This window comes from Salminus brasiliensis, chromosome 7, assembly GCF_030463535.1.
Source record: "Salminus brasiliensis chromosome 7, fSalBra1.hap2, whole genome shotgun sequence".
Taxonomy (NCBI): domain Eukaryota; kingdom Metazoa; phylum Chordata; class Actinopteri; order Characiformes; family Bryconidae; genus Salminus; species Salminus brasiliensis.
Window position 1 is genome coordinate 20,425,751 of NC_132884.1, and position 16,996 is coordinate 20,442,746.

The following is a 16,996-nucleotide window of genomic DNA, read 5'->3' on the forward strand; positions in this document are numbered from 1 at the left end:
GTTGTTCATGGACTTCTACAGCGAGTGCTCAGAGTTAGACAGTTTCCAAAAAAGTAGTTGATTCTGTAAAGGAAAGGAAAGTAAAGTACATTTCATCTTGATAGACAGTGGAGAACATCACAGAAGCCCTGCCCCACCCCACCGATCAGTGATTGACACCGGTCACAAAAACACTGATCAGTCCACTTCTAGTACACTGTTAAAAGTATCAGATTCTTGAGGAACCTTGGAAGGTTCTTCAGTTTAAAACTGTGGAGGAACCTATAAAGGTGCTCTGAGGAACCTTCCCAGAACCTTTTCCTTTATAAACCTTGATGTTATCTTAAAGAACCTCGAGAGATTCCCCCACAGCTTCAAACTGAAGAACTTCTAAAAGGTTCCTCAAAGATCTTATACTTCTAACAGTGTACATCCACCTTTATCTTTTAGCGTAAGCCTGTTTTGCTCCTGTGCATTAAAATAATAACTCTAAAACAATCATATGAAATGCAGTCCCTTATCCTCCCCGCCCCCCACCGTGTCCACAAGCAGCATATGGTCAGCCACATTATTGAGATGAGAATCCGTCTGGTGTGGACTTCCACATCTAAATTCAGATTTATGCGCCGACTGAGACACATTTGGGTTCCTCCTCATTTCCTTCGTCAGGCATAGCTCACTGTCGGCCGGTAACAGAAAGCAAAATTAAACCTTTCAGGCACACTTAAGCTAACCAACAGCATAATTTGTCTACCTGAGAGAAGTGCGAATGAACCTTTGTGCGTTCAGAGGGAGTTGTAAAATCCATAACATCAGACAAGATCAGGACAGCAAAACAAGGAATTATGAACAACAACAACAAAAAAATTCAATTGAATTCACTGCAGGCTGTCTGAAAGCCATATCAACCAGAAGCCTCATTCGAACATCTGGATGGGCCATGTGGGCTAGTATTCTGATGCATATTCCTCTAAATAGGAATGCACAGATATTGCACAACAGGCCATAATCGGTCTATGTGCGTATTTGATGATGCAGTGCCGACACACAGACATTAGGAAAACGTAGAAACTGGATCTAGCTCTACCTGGATTAGATTAGCACTACTATCCTTTTAAACGTGCAGCAATATGCATAATAGTCATGAATGTGTAAAAACTTTGGGCTGTGTTTCCCCAAAGCACTGTTGCACAAAGATGATCCTTAAATAGTCAAACTAGCACTACACTCAACACTCAATCACAGGTTAAGACCATCTTAACACGAAGATGCAGGTGTGGAGCAGCAAATTGGTTCGGATATGCAAATTAGCTTCTCTTAAAAGTTCTACGTTCTCATACTGAAGAATGGGATGTCTGAAATCCAAGAGAGGGCAGTGCAGAACTTGCTTCATATGTTTTTCACCAATCTGCTTGGTCCACATAAGAAAGTACAGAAGGCACACAGTGTTGCTACATGGCAAATTCTCCACATCGCTGCAACAACACATAAGAAGTTGACTAAAATGTAGCATTAATTGAATTTATTGAAAAAATTGAATAATGGAAAAAAATGAGCATGTACGACATAAGACTATGCTAGTAATGTTGCAGATGTTATGTCTACAAGCCTGTGAACTTAAAGGTGCCATAGAATGCATTATTTTAAGTTGTTCTTTGAGGTACAAAACAGTAAGCATGCAACTTTGGGGCTCTGGTTTTATTAGCTGCATCATCACAGTGGTTCATGGCCATGGCACACAGCATAAAGGATAAAGGTAAAGGATAAAGGTGCACGTATTCGTCACTGTACAGTGTGGACTGTACAGCGAAATGTGTCCTCCGCATTTAACCCATCTGGTAGTGAACACACTCACACACACACACGTGTTAGGGGCAGTGAGTACACACACACACCCAGAGCGGTGGGCAGCCAACTCCAGCGCCCGGGGAGCAGAGAGGGTAAAGGGCCTTGCTCAAGGGCCCAACAGTGGCAGCTTGCCGAGCCCGGGAATCGAACCCACAACCCTGTTATCGATATCCCGGCGCTCTAACCGCTGAGCCACCACTGCCCCTACCATAGTACCATAGTACCCTACCCAAGTCTAGTCTAGTCTAGACTTTGAGACCATAGCAGGAACCTATTGTAATTATTCCTGCTTTTTGCTGTCCTCTCTGGGCTTTCATGGTCTCCAGTCAGCACGGTGTGTGGTTAATTAGTGGAAGTGATTGTAGTAGGGTCTGGTAGGGATAGCTTTTAACCTAGCACTTGTTTTACATACTTGGGTTTTGCTTTTGAAAGTGGACACAACAGTGTTTGAAGTTAATGGTTCATACCTCCATGGAACTCATTATTCAGCTAAATAAATATACATTTTAATTCTAGGGTGTCTGTTCCCTAGAATAATATACATTCCCCCATCAAATATTGGCTTGAATTATCAATTAATGGTACCCATCAGTACAAATCATTTCACTGCTGCCCAAAGGAAAAGCCATGTATCTCCATTTTTGTCTGTTTTTATTTTTTCCCCCCCAATCATGTGAACCCTGTAGCTGCTCTGTACAGTGTGAGAAGAATTCTGGATGAATGGGCCAATAAAAATGCTCTATTTTTATTTGGATTGAAATTTTCTTACATTGACTTCCACTGAAAGTCGTTTTTTTTCCTCCTCCTGTAAAGTTGTCATTTTGGAGATCCATGTTTTTCTTTTGGACAGTGATTTTTATTATTTCTTTCTATTTTTATCCATCGACCTAAACAAAACAAGGAAAACACAAATGTCATTATATTTATAGCATTATATAACAACAATTATATATAAGGTTTTAAATTGGTCTTAAGTCTGAATCATACTAAGTGAGGCCCATGTCAACTAAAACGTGCTTAACAGCAGAGCAGGTATGGAGCTCATAGGTGGTGCAGCAAGCACACATGGGAATAAATCACTCCATTTAGAAGTTGCCCAGGCGAGGCCTTCTGCTAAACACTGCTTCTCCATGTCTTGCTATCAGCCACCCCCTGGGCTTCTGGGTAATGAGTTTGTCTCCCAGGCCTGCCAAAGACTGCTGTGGATACACATGGGAATTCACCTCCTGCTAACAAGGACATCCAATCTTAAACTGGCCCAATGTCATCATGCTGCGAAAGGTCACCGTTAAAGCAAGTGTGGGGTTTTTTGTTGTTTTTTTGTTGCTCTGTATGGCACGGTGTTCTTCCTGAAGTACATATAGAGCTCAAACAAACACTTAACCCTTAAGTTGGGAGAACACATACACATTTTATATATATATATATATATATATATATATATATATATATATATATATATATATATATATATAAAGAAATAAAAAATAAATAACACATCAAATACTTTAATAGTGAAATGTTTCCTGTCTCTTTGAAGTTCTTAAGTAATGACATGGTTGTCAAAAACAAAAAGTTTAAACACTGCACTACAACTAAGCCACTCCGAAAATAGTAATGTGTCTTATTTATAAAATAAAGTTAATAAACAAAACAAAATAGAAAAAGAACAAATTTTAAACGTTACTTCTAATACTTTGTCTTTTTTCTAAAATAACATAAAACAAACTTTAAACGTTGCACTACAACCAAGCAACTCAGACAACACCATGATCTATTAATAAAATAAATACATAAAATTAAAAAGAAAAAAAGTTTAAACATTGCACGACAACCAAGCCACTCCAAACATACTGTCTTACTTATTAAATATCATAAATAAACTTTTTCCAAAAGGAACAAAGTTCAAACATTGCACAACCAAGCCACTCCGAAAATACCACTTGTCTTACTTATAAAATTAAATAAATAAATCAAATAAAAAGGAACAAAGTTCACATGTTGCACAACCAAGCCACTCCGAAAATACTGCGTTCTATTAATAAAATAAATAAATCAAATAAAGGGACAAAGTTCAAACATTACACAACCAAGCCACTCCAAACATACAATTTGTCTTATAAAGTGGACCCATGGAGCAGCAGTCTGTACTGACTGCCCACATTGCAGGAATGAGAATGCGTCTAGCCGATCTCAGTCTTGTGTGGCTTTGCTGAGAACTTGTGTCGACAACTTTTACAGGAACTGTAACTGTTTTCTGGCTGCTTTTACTGAAACGTTCCTGTGAACACTGTCAGCTTTAACGCCTCAGTGGATCACGGCGAGACACAAAAGACACAAGCCAAAACTTCTGGACATGGCCAACATCCCTTAAGAATACAAGGCAGATATTTAATTGAAATGTTTTCAAGGTGCAGAAATTGTCTCTACGTCCACTCGGATAACCATTACACAGAAAAATGCCATTTATTTCTGGAGGGGTACAAATACTGTAATATGAATATAATGCTGATTTTTTAGTGTAACCTTCTGCCTGAACCACTGAAACGCAAAGCAATTACGATGTTCCAGGTACAATAATACATGCTTTTGCCTTCAACATTTAATAGTATTTCCCTGTAAATTGCATAAATGTATTTTAAACACATTATAATATGTTAAGAATGTAGGCAAAAAAAGGACTTGCAAATTGTCACATTTTATTAACAGTCTACTTTTAAGGAACCTCTGCAGTAATTGGCAATATGTTGCTGTTTTTTGGCATATTTCCATTTTTGGCTATTTAACATATTTCTGATATATTGTGAATCTGACAGCTGTTCTTTATATCATGTCAACGTTTCATGATGAATGGGCCGATAGAAAAATGACTCTTCCATTTAAAAGTGAAGGTGTTTTTTCCTTCTTCTGGGAAGTTGCCATTTTGGAGATTCAAGCTTTTTGCATGCCAGTCACGCCATACCAATGATTAATACAGAAGAAAAATTACTTTAAGTAGCTGTATTACGTATGCATAATAAATTTGATAAAAGCGCCAATCGAAAGTCAGCATTAAGTGGCTTAGTTCTTCTTAAACGTTTCAGATCATAAATTAAAAGGCTACATTTGAGTCGCAGACATCACTTCATCATTTCAGTCAGCAAGTTCCTCAACATCTACAGTGGTTTTATGTCAAAACACTCCATCAGAATCAATTTGCATCTCAGCAACAAAAATTTCGCACAGAGATCTCGAACAATAGTGGAATTCCTCTTCACGCAGTTCGGTAGACGGAACAGTAGAGTGGTTTTAACAGGAGTGTGGGACAGTGCTGCTCAGAAGGGAAGTAACTGTGCCAGCAGCACATTAAACATATGATGCCCAGTGGCAGCTGCAGTGACCAGAAGGGCATGACCTAAATCAAAATCGCTGGAATGACCGATCCAACATCTGAACACGGAACAATTTTCTTTTTCAGGACTTTAACGTGAACCTTACATGAACCTGAAGCTCAATGCCACAGGGCAGCGTTTGGTCCAATTCAGGAGAAAGGAGCTGCAGGTGCGAGCTCACTCTCGGCATTATATCATCCTGAAAGTCATTTCATGGCCAAAGATTTTCATATGATCCACTACGCCGTACTGAGTGATTACACTGCATGCTATTTGCATCCGGCTGATGGAATTCAATCATTCTGTTCTTTAATCTCCCTGCCAAGGCAAATGTATCTCAAACTGGGGGCTTTTCTCCTTATTTCAATCATGAAAGCTCCTGCAAATATAAAACAGATTCATTTATTGCTGTGCGCTTCTGCTTCTCATTTAAAAAAAAATAATTCACTCTTTAGTTCATTTCGCTGTACTGCTAACAGTGTTCCTCAGGCATGCTTTAGACTAATTAAGGTCATCTAACATCTTGAGTTTCTTTTTTTATCAATGTGATCTGAAAAGCACTCCAACCTACCTGTGCAGCAGCATAATCATACACACATACTTAATAAAGTAATAAATCATAAAGTTTGTACTGAGCTGAAATACAGAAATGATAAAGGACCAATGAATCCAAAGGCAAATATTAACCTATGTAGATACGTTTGAAATTAAGATCTTAGATACTAGTGCTAGACATTGCAGGTGCCATGTGAAGCATGTGGGTCTGGGTGTTTACACACAGTTCTATGGGTAAATTGATAACGGTGGGTGATATGGCTAAAACATGCCACAATAATTCAAGAAATATACAATCATCACATTGGCCAGGCCTACAAGACTTACCCCTGTACCCCAGACCATTGTTTGGTCTGTCATTAGGTTTGTTTGGGTTTAGGCCTTTCACCCTTCAGAAGACTTTGATAAAAGAATTTTGTTTGATTCTTTTTTTTTTAATAAATGGGTAAAAATCGCAGATTAATTGTTGATTAATTCTAATATTTACGTAATTCTGATTATGATTAAAAAGTCATAACAGACATAATTAGCCAGTTGACAAATAACCAAGTTGTCTTTGGAGTTGTTTAGAAATTAGATTCTGTGAAAGGTCTACCACTATTACTATTACTACCACTACTTTTTAATGATTATTATGTTTTATGTACTGTTTTATGTGACCCTGCTTGATGAAGGACTCAATCTTTAGCTTTATTAGATTTTTTAATTTTTTATTTTATTATTTTTAAGATGTGAAGGGCCCAGAAACTTATGAATATGGCTAGTGACTAACAGGGTAGCGGTGTTGGGAAATGCCAGAGGAGAGAGCGGTAGCGATGCTAGCACACACGTTAAACGCCCCCGTATGGCTTCTTACTTTTTTTTACAATAGTATTTCAAGCAAGAAGACCCAACTTCAGCTTACCCAAGGCGGGATCTCTTCCCAGCTGCACATACTTAGTAGCATTGTGTCAGTACAAGAAAATGTCACTTCTAGGTAGGGCTGCAAAAGGGTGGAAGATGTCAGATAAACTTCCAGTAAATTACCGGATTGGAATTAATAGGAAATTTTGGATAATTCAAAAGAACTTTATCATACACTATTACCGATGTACATTTTTCTTGCAACAGCAGACATGAAGGCATAACAATACAAATCAATTTACCATCGAAATAAACGGGAAATCATTGGAATTAATGGAATTAATTCTCACTAAAAGTGAGAAACGTACATATAGCTGGTAGAAAAAAAATATACCGAAGCCAAATTTTTGGCTAAAATACTTCATTATGCAAAATTAAAATACTTAGATATGATATACAAGATATGATACCAAAACAGTTCAATAGCATGCGGTACATGTGAAGGAGAAATAAACAGTCAATGCAGGGGGTATAATATCTAATTATTTTACATATGTTATGCTTCAGTAAATTTCATTTACCAACTATATATAAGCTTCTTACCTTTAGCTTTAAATATTCCCATTTTATTCTCTGTGATTCCCATTAATTCCCATAACTACCCATTATTTCCAGGTAATTCCAATGGTAAATGTCCCAACTTTGAAAATCCCTATTTTTAGGCAACAAGAGGCAATTCATTTTAAATGTGCATTTGTGTTCATTTTAGTTCACTGCTGTTGCATCATCACATCCTTAATCATAATTCATAAGAACTTCTCCCATGTGTGTATTTCCTGTATCATAACTTCTACATGATGACCAAAGTAAATAAAATTTAAAAACCCTGTATGTGTGGTTTCTCAAAGCGAAAACAGGAGTCGACCGAATCAACTGAAAAACTAGCTCTGCTTGTTAGCAGTGAATGACAATGAGATTTACAGCCTTGGCACGGAGGCCTGTGACGACCTGTGACAAGACTGAGCTGAGGGTTTTCCATCGCCTAATGAACACAAAGTATTCCAACACAACCCGTAAATTCAAGCCTCTAAAGGCAAATATTTCAGTCAGATTTCACTCAAGTGTCGGTCCTGGCGCCACATTTATCACGTTGCCAGAGGAACCTCTGCGCTCATCCATCAGCATGTCCCTCCTTCAAACGGCTCCATTTCATCCAGTTTAATTAACTCTCATCTTAATAGAATGATTCATATCTCCAGGCCCATAATGAAGATTCGGAAGAGTGGGGGAGTCTGCGCGGGCCACGTAAGGTGCAACTCTGGCAGCAGGTGACTTTTCTAAAAACAAATGCTGGAGGGTGTGCAGCTCCTCAAATAATTCAAATAGGACCGTAGGCACTATACTGAATTAAATTAGTTACACTGACTAATGTGACCAGTGTGAGCAGTCTTGCATCATGCAGTATTTTCACATCAACATGCAAAAAGCTTTCGGTAGTTTTGTTTTTTTCCACCTTCATTTATACCCGTCTACCAACGACCCCAGAGTACAGACAGAACTGCTAAATTAGTAATTATCTAACAAATGTTAAGGAAAACATTAAAAAGCAAATGAAGGTCATTCAGTGCAATTAGCACATCATAACAGCATTCGGGACTGAGCAAAAGTCACAGACCAACTTTCATTTATTCAATCTCCAGCCAAAACGGCCATTAAGTACCTCTTATTCATTTTACAGCGTTAAATAAAATATCAGTGATCGGTGCTTCTAACTTTTGCCATTAGGAGCTTTGCAGCCTGTCCCAAAGTACATACTTGCATTCATTGAGAATTACTATAAAATCACCCTAAACACAACCCAGACTAAATTCAGAATTGAGGCGCTAATGGGCCAAGTACATACCCCTCAATTCAACATGCTGGTTGCATTCCAGCATGCAATTTCATAAACAATGGAGAACCAGGTCACGCAACTGTAGGCAACCGCCTGTCCCCGATAAATTCAAAAATAAGTCACATTGGTGTCCCACAAACCAGGAATGTGGCCCTCAGGACTTTTTCTGCTTCTCTAGGGATGTTGAGGCCTTGAGACTCCGGGCTGATCAGACTAGCGCTTTCTGTGTTTGACTAGCAAAGTGCCACAGTAGTGCTTAGGGCCACACAATATATCGCTGCAGCATCGTTATTGCAATGTGAGCATGAGCAGTAGTCACATTTCTGAACATGTGTCATTTATGGCAAATTGAATTAAATGTTTTTGCTGCTTGATTATGTCTGTCTAGAAATCATTTATTTTACTCCAGTCTTTGATAAACAGAGAGCAGTGTTAAGTCAAGACCTCAACATCACTGAATCTAGCAGAAAAAGTGCCCAGGTTTACATTCCTGCTTTGTGGGACATTAATGTGACTTATTTTTGATCTTAGAATGACTGGTTAACACGGCAAGTGTGCTGGTGTGGAATGAAATTGTGTGCTAGAATGTGACCAGTGTGTTGAACTGAGGGATATATACTTGTCCCATTAGCACCTCTATTCAGAAATTGTTTATATGTGTGTATATTTGTGTTACACACACACACACATACATACATATACATATATGTGTGTGTGTGTGTGTTATATAATTTATTTATTTATATATTATTTTTTTTATATATCAAACATATTCAAAACTAAAAATGTTTGGTGGGCAGTTTTGGTGGTCTACCTTTGCTTCTCTAGGTCTTTAAATAATTTTTTGAATTTCTGATTTTTGATTTTTTTTATTTTAATTTTTTCCACCTATTTTTCCTTTTAATTCCTTATGCTAGCGGATTACATTATATCTAATCCCTTCAATTTGATTTAAAATTCAATAAAAGAAGGGTGGTCTAACTTCTGTACAGCACAGCAGACACATGATGCAGGACATTACTGAAGTAAACCTTTCTTTTCAGCACAAGAAGGGTTAAACAAACAAAAAAAATGAACAAACAGTGGATGTTAAATGGCAGAAATTATTGCCCATATTCAGCACAATCAGAAGAAGCTACAGCACAGCTCATAGCCTATCTCAGAATCCAATGCTGCCACTGTACAGAAGCCTGGCCCTCCCTGCAATCAGCCCCAAGAGAATAACAGACCTCTGCCTGTTGTCCTTCTCCTCCAAGAAATCAGCAGTTCCAAATGAGGTTTTCCACTTTGTTAAGTGCTCAATGAATTCAACACGCGCATTCTAACCGGAGCGGTCCCTTCTGCCAAGCTGTTCGCTCATAAAGCCCAGTCCCACTAGTTTCAGACACGCGCATAAATGTCGCGTGCACCTGTGCTTCAGAGCATCCATCATCTCACAAGCCATTACACGTTGCGTGCAATTACCCAAGACCTGGAATCTCACCCAATTCTGCGTGAAAATAAGCAGGTTCAGCGGACAGTTTCAGCTGATCTCTGGCTCTGCTTTCTAATCGCGCTCTACAGTCAAATGGAAAGAATCCTTCCCAAAGATAAGCACCTGGTCCGCAGGTCAATTAATGTGTGGGGGTCACAATGTGCATATGACAAAAAAAAAAAACAATATATCACACGGCATCACATTTTCACATGAGCTTTAGAAATCTAGCGGATTTTTCTGAAGAAAAAGCACTACTGAATATTTCATGCAGGAGACATTAAAGAATTGAGAATTAGAAAATAACATTTTTTAAAAAAGAAAAAAAGTGAGACCATCTAATGGATCACACCATATCCATTTTACTATTTTTAAATAGAAATAATTATTTATTATTATTATTAAAATATGTAAACATTGATACACTTTCAAAAACGTCCACAGCGTACAGCAGTTTAGCTCCGCCCACTCACAGGAAGTTATAAGGAGCGTTTCAGCATGAACTGCTCCTTGAATGACCCGCGACACGGATCAATTTAAAAAACTGGAAAAAGGGCAAGTACAAAAAAAAAATGAGCTATAAAAAAAACCTGTTACCCAAACCCCAAACTTCAGAAGCCCTCAGGTTTCTAAAAAAAAAATAATAATAAAAAAAAAAAAAAAAAAAAAAAAAAAAAAAAACACACACACAACACAAGAAACAGGTCAGACGGAGGGGTCTTAACTGCTGTACGATGCTTATTATAGGACCATGCCTCCGCTATTACACAATGCCCTCTGCATGGGAATAAAAGCATGGCTCAGTAACTCGGAGCCACAAGAAAACCAGTCAGCAACACAGCAACTAACCAGAGATAAGCCTGGACTGACGATCTGCTCCATCGGCTGCTAAATGAACTCTCTCTCTCTCTCTCTCTCCCACCTTGGTGATTCTGCTTGCTGGTTAGCTACGTGTGTGTGTGCGTGTGTGTGGCTAAAGCAGCGAGCAAAACCTTCCGCCGTGAACATTAGCTGGTTAGCGGATCGCACGTATATCAGGTCCCCTAAAGCTGGATGGCTTCAGATGATGAACAGCAGCCGAGGGGTGATATTTTGCAATCTCCCAGTAGAATAAGAAAGGTAAGACAGCTAGCTGAGTAGAAGATGAGACTACAGCCGAGCAGAGCTGACTGAGTGTGAGTGTGTGTGGTGTTTTCAGTCTACAGCTCTCTACACTGAACTATAGCGCAGAGCGTCCTGGTTTGTGGATCTCGGGCTCTGCTGCTGGTGAAAGCGTTGTCTGCCCTCTCCTGCCTCTCCTGCCCTCTCCTGCCTCTCCCCTGTCTGCCCAAACAAGTCAGCGTGCATGCAGGTAAGGAAAGAGGAGGTCTTCCAAGCTCACCCAGCTTTTCCCGAGACTCCTCCAGTTTCCTAATCTGGTTTTCGATGAACAGCACGGCCACTCCGAAAGCCAGCAAAGCCAGGAGCTGAAACTTGGGCGGCATCATGATCCGTAGGAGCCCCATGAAAATGACCGGACGCTTTACGTGCATGTCATGCCGAAGACCAGCCAGTCAGTCAGTCAGTCAGTCAGTCACGGGGAGCAAATGCGAAATACGTGTGTGTGTGTGACTGTTCTGGTAGTGTCTTGGTTTGTGTAGGAGGACAAAAAGATGGTAAAAGCAGTCTACGGCTGTGCACTGCATTTCAGCTGCCTATCTTCCATCTCTGCTCGTTACAGCTGGAGTCCTCCGGTCCTGTGCTTTACGCCTCTCTGTGCAGCTGCTGTTCACCCAATACTGCCGTTACTGTCTTTTTTTTATTTTCCCACCCGTATGCCGTAAAGACCCGCCCACCACGGTTTATGATTGGCTAATGGGGCCCAAATAGGTGGAGTACGAACTGTTAGCCTATCCCACTGCAGTACGCCGGCTGTCGTTGTCCAATCACAGCGCAGGAGCGTCGGAAAACAGGTGGGGGAATAACCACGCCCATTGTCGGCCTGCGTCACCCAGTCTGTGTTGGATGAGATGGAGAGTGCAGTGCCATCTATCGTAGTGGAGGGAGGAAGTAAAGGTATTGAAGGCTGTCTGTATTCATAGAAATATTAAATCTGCATTCGTGAAATGTAACATTTGAGTGTAGTCATATATGAAAGATAAAAGGTAATTAATTAATGAATGAATTAATAACGAGAACACTAATGCAAGACAAGACAACCATATTCACCATTTGTGTTGGACACATGGATTTTGGCCTCTGCCTTTAACCTGCCTTTAACACACACACATACACACTAGTGATCAAACACACACAGTGACAGTGAGCACATGTGGCATCCAGAGAGCAGAGAGAGTGAAGGGTCTTGCTTAAGGGCCCAACAATGGCAGCTTTGCCGAGCCCGGCTATCAAACCCGCAACGCTGTCATCAGTAGCATGGTGCTCTAGCCGCTCAGCCACCACTGCCCCCATAATGCAATATAGACCACTAGCGTTAGCTAGGCTACCACCCTTTCCTAATTACACCAATAATTTAACCTAACACACCCACCAGAGTTTCCACTCAATCCAGTTGTCCAAAAATGTTCAACTCCAGCTGAAAAAAAGGATAAAAAAAGGATAAAGGTGCACGTATTCGTCACTGTACAGTGTGGACTGTACAGCGAAATGTGTCCTCCGCATTTAACCCATCTGGTAGTGAACACACACTCACACACACGTGTTAGGGGCAGTGAGTACACACACACACCCAGAGCGGTGGGCAGCCAACTCCAGCGCCCGGGGAGCAGAGAGGGTAAAGGGCCTTGCTCAAGGGCCCAACAGTGGCAGCTTGCCGAGCCCGGGAATCGAACCCACAACCCTGTTATCGATATCCCGGCGCTCTAACCGCTGAGCCACCACTGCCCCAAAGCTCTGCTCACTGCTTGTTGTTTGAGATTTAGTACTCAAGCAGCTCTTGGTGTTTCTCATCAGTGACACTGCGGGTTCATGTTAAAGAGGACAGCTTATGAAAAGCTCCTCTTTCCAGTGCTCGTGCACATACTCTTAGGCATTGTTGTGGGCTGCCCAGGTTAGAAGACACAAAGGAGAGAGAAAGGAAAGCAGGCGGAGGTGGTATAACCAATGTTTTACAAAAGAAAGGTGAGTGTAGTCTGTGAGTGGCAGAAATGAACCTTAGTCCACAGTGAAAAGGCTATGTTTGCTCTTTTAACATTAGTTACTGAATACCTGTTCACATTTAATTCCTCATTTGCCTGACATTTAATCAAAGCAGGCAAACCTCAGCAAGCTATTCACATAAAATCACCTCCCCCTTCATTGTGCTATGTTCCAAAAGATTTTTCATTTTCAGGATCACCAGCCCTGTCTCCCCATCCTCATACCCCATACCAGTGAACCAGTTCTTCTTCAAACTAGATGAATTATTGGAATAAATAAATTCTATAAAGGAGAATTGTATTAAATGACATGTCAGTAGGTGTAGCTTTAGCAGGTCCATAGAATCTTTTTTATTATTATAAAATACTTTTTATGATTTCATTGATTCACTCATGTTAAAAGAATGCTCTGTTCAAGAGCTTTCAATTAAAAGTACCATCAAAATAACATTTACTATGTAAAAGATGGAAGGTTGCTGTTAATGCTGGATCTGTGTGCTGTTCACTCAGACATTTCACTTAGATCCCAGGGGAACTGTGTTAACCTGTGGGAAATGGGATGGGGAAAACTGAGACTGTGTTCAGCTAGATGTCATCTCACAGATTAAATACTAGGGATGCACTGATCCGATATTAGGATCAGATATCGGTCCCAATATTAACAAAATCAGCTGGATAATTTGTTGGTGTGAGACTGCACTAAATGTGCAAATAAATAAATGACAATTTAGTACATTTATAGCTGTGTTCATTTGTTATATTTCATAAAGTAATTATTAGGTCAATCCTGATGCCTTAAGTATCTTCCACATGGTGAGGTATACAGTTTATTAATAATATGCAAAGGTTATATATCGGTATCGGAACTGAAAAAGCTGGTGCATTCCTATTACAAACCCTTAAAAAATATAATCGCTCTGTTGGATTTTTTTGATGGTTTTTATCTTGCTGATATTCAACAAACACATAACTGTAACATAACCGAGCAAAATCCGAGTCAAATCCAATCAATCAGCGTTTTTTCTTTTTGTCACAAAGCAGCTTTACACAATCAGTAATCCGTAAAAGACAAGAAATCAACAACATAAAAAGACATGAAGGATCCAAGACCCCCAGTGAGCAAGCCAACGGGCGACAGTGGCAAGGAAAAACTCCCTCAGAGCTGGAGGAAGAAACCTTGGGACTCACAAGGGGGACCCAGAACTATTTCTAAACCACCTAAACTGTGCAGCATATTCTTCTCTTGCTTCAATGAAATGAACAATGAGTTATCAGATTTACTCGACAGCTGTTAGAGTGGCAATGTAACCTTGATGAATTCAGCTCAGTATCTTTCCCATTAACACTTGGCATCATCTGTTTGACTTTGTTTTTTTCACCCTACTCCTGTCTTTCCCCTTTCTGTCTGCATCTACACTCTTTATTAAATGTGCTATAAATGGTTCTTTGAGTGATGCCACAGAAAAAACACTTTTGGGTCCATAAAGAACCATGAAAAACCTTTACATCAATTCCTTAGACCTTAAAAAGGTTCTTCACACTCATACATCTCTTGTAGAAACCTGGAGTCAAAAGTGGTTCTTCTATGGCATTGCTCAAAGAAGCATCTCAAAGAATGTCCTAAGTATTAGTCAATCAAGTACCTTAGAGACGTGTGTGAAAGCATCAGACGCAACATTTTGAACTAAATTAAAACAATTTCGTATGTTGAGACCCTACTGGCCGATAAATGGCATCATATCTTTCGAGAGCACTTTGTGTGAAAGAAACTCATTCCCCCTGGGTTTGTCCCTGGTGTGCAGTGTCCCCTAACTCCCTTAAGAGGTGCTAACTCACGGTGCATTGAGGGATGAGAGAGATAAGACTCCAACTGTGCATGAAATTGCACCAGATCAAATCAGCTGCATTTTGCTTCTGCTTAAAATAGCCCCGTTCACCTTCTATTACCAGCCAGGTGCAAAACAGCAGCAGCACAGACAAGCAGGCCTCACCTGCAACCCCCTCATACTGATGCAAAACCACGCGTCAATGCGCCTCAGCAAGCTGGCCATTTATACTGCATGCATTTTCAGTTTATGGGGATAAATAGAGTAAAAAGATTTAGAATAGATTATAGCAAACATTTGACACACACACACACACAGAGATGAAATCTGTCTAATTATAGGGGGATCAAGGGAGCAATTCTTTTGACTCTATTCACCATAAAGGGCCAATTTTAGTGTATGTCTGTGCTGCAATTGACTCTACATCCATCTGCATGAATTGAGTGCATTGTCATCTAAACTCCTCTCATCCTTGTGTAGACAACAAAGAGGATCGTTATGCATCTAACTCAGAGATTGACTGACAAATATGAGTCAGTTAGCTTCCCTAATGCCAGCCACTGTTACAGGATTTTAGTGTCCAGCTCAAATAACTGGCACACTAAGGGCACTGTCACACTTGTCCCGCACACATGAGTCCGTACCCAAGATCGATTCTAGGCGATCCTTATCGCTGGTTTTGAATATCACCTTTTTGCTTGCATATTGGCTAAACGTTAGGACTAGGTTCTTCCGTTTAATGCGTTTAATGCGTTTCCTTCCTAACAGCTTTTTCAGAAGGCATGGCATTTCACTGAGCAGGAACATCTGCAAACAAGGAGACAAGGTTTTTATCGTTATAAGTTAATAAGTCCAACCAGTGACGTGACAAAATGAATGAAATGTAGCAGGCTGCAACAGAGGCCCCAGACCACCGATTTAGCGGCCGGTTCTCTGGGCCTCTCCCAGGCTCAAAACCTGCTTTCACACTTGAATAAATTTACAGAACTCTCAGAGCCAGCACTGCTGGGTCCAGAAACAAACGCTAGTGTGAAAACACACCGAGGACTGATGGGATTTAAAGTCACCCACAGGTTCAGATCTAATCAAATCAAGTTTACTGTTACATCACATTCATGTAGGTGTAAAGGTGCTCTGCTCAAGTATACAAGCTATTAATAGAAGATATGAATATACCAGTGTTACACATTGCTATTTACATACAGGCACCTACAATGAGAATGTGACAGTCTTTGGTTTACAGTATGACTTGGCTGTTGCACAGTTCCACAGTAGTGCTGATTGAAGTGAGATGTGTGTGTGTGTGTGTAATGGACAAAGAAGCGATACACTATATTACTGGCTGTTCAGCAGCCTGATGGCTTAAGGGAAGAAGCTGTCTCGAATCCGTCTGGTTCTGGTCTTCATGCTTCTGTACCTCCTGTTGCTGTGCAGCTGTGAGAACAGACAATGGCTTGGGTGGGTGTAGTCCTTCACAATCCTCCTGGTCTTCCTAAGGCAGCGACTGGTTTAAGTTCAAAAGGTTCAGGAGATATTAAACCTGCTAGATTTTTGTAGGGGGGTTTGGTTTGATGCCTAGCCATGTCACATAAAGGATTCACTAATATGTTTTTAATATGGTGTAATATTTAAATAGGGTGCGTTTCATTAAGCTAATATTATAATTAACAGCAGCCCTATCACCTGATGGGTATCATTTATACCTATCTTTCGCTAAGGTAAGAATGATAAAGCCTCCGGAATTATTGGACATCCTCAACATAACCCGCGTTCCGCAGTTTCTGAAGGTCGCCTGCACACCTGGAGATGTTCACAGCCTGCTGTGATGCCTTCACTTCCACAAAGAATGTCAATACACTCTGATTTTTTTTTAGACTTTTTTAGACTTTTTTTTTTAGATTTTTTAGGATGCCTGCTCGACAATGTCTCACTAAATTCCCAAATTCGCCTCAAAGGAGCAAATTATTTTTGAGGGCTGTGAGGCGTATGCAGTTCAGATCAGTATCAGTTTATTTTATGACCCATTTGAATATGTGCTAATTCCTCCAGCTAATGAAATACTGAACTGA

General features: G+C 40.1%; 1 protein-coding gene across 1 annotated transcript in view; it reads right to left on the bottom strand.

The window, feature by feature from the left end:
• Positions 1-11,737, bottom strand: part of hs2st1b (heparan sulfate 2-O-sulfotransferase 1b) — a 95,821-nt gene extending 84,084 nt beyond the window's left edge. Inside the window, exon 1 of the mRNA XM_072684059.1 lies at positions 11,346-11,737. Within this exon, the coding sequence (XP_072540160.1) occupies positions 11,346-11,496 (151 nt within the window). The 5' untranslated portion in view covers positions 11,497-11,737. The remainder of the gene's footprint in view (positions 1-11,345) is intronic.
• Between the last annotated feature and the right edge of the window lie 5,259 nt (positions 11,738-16,996).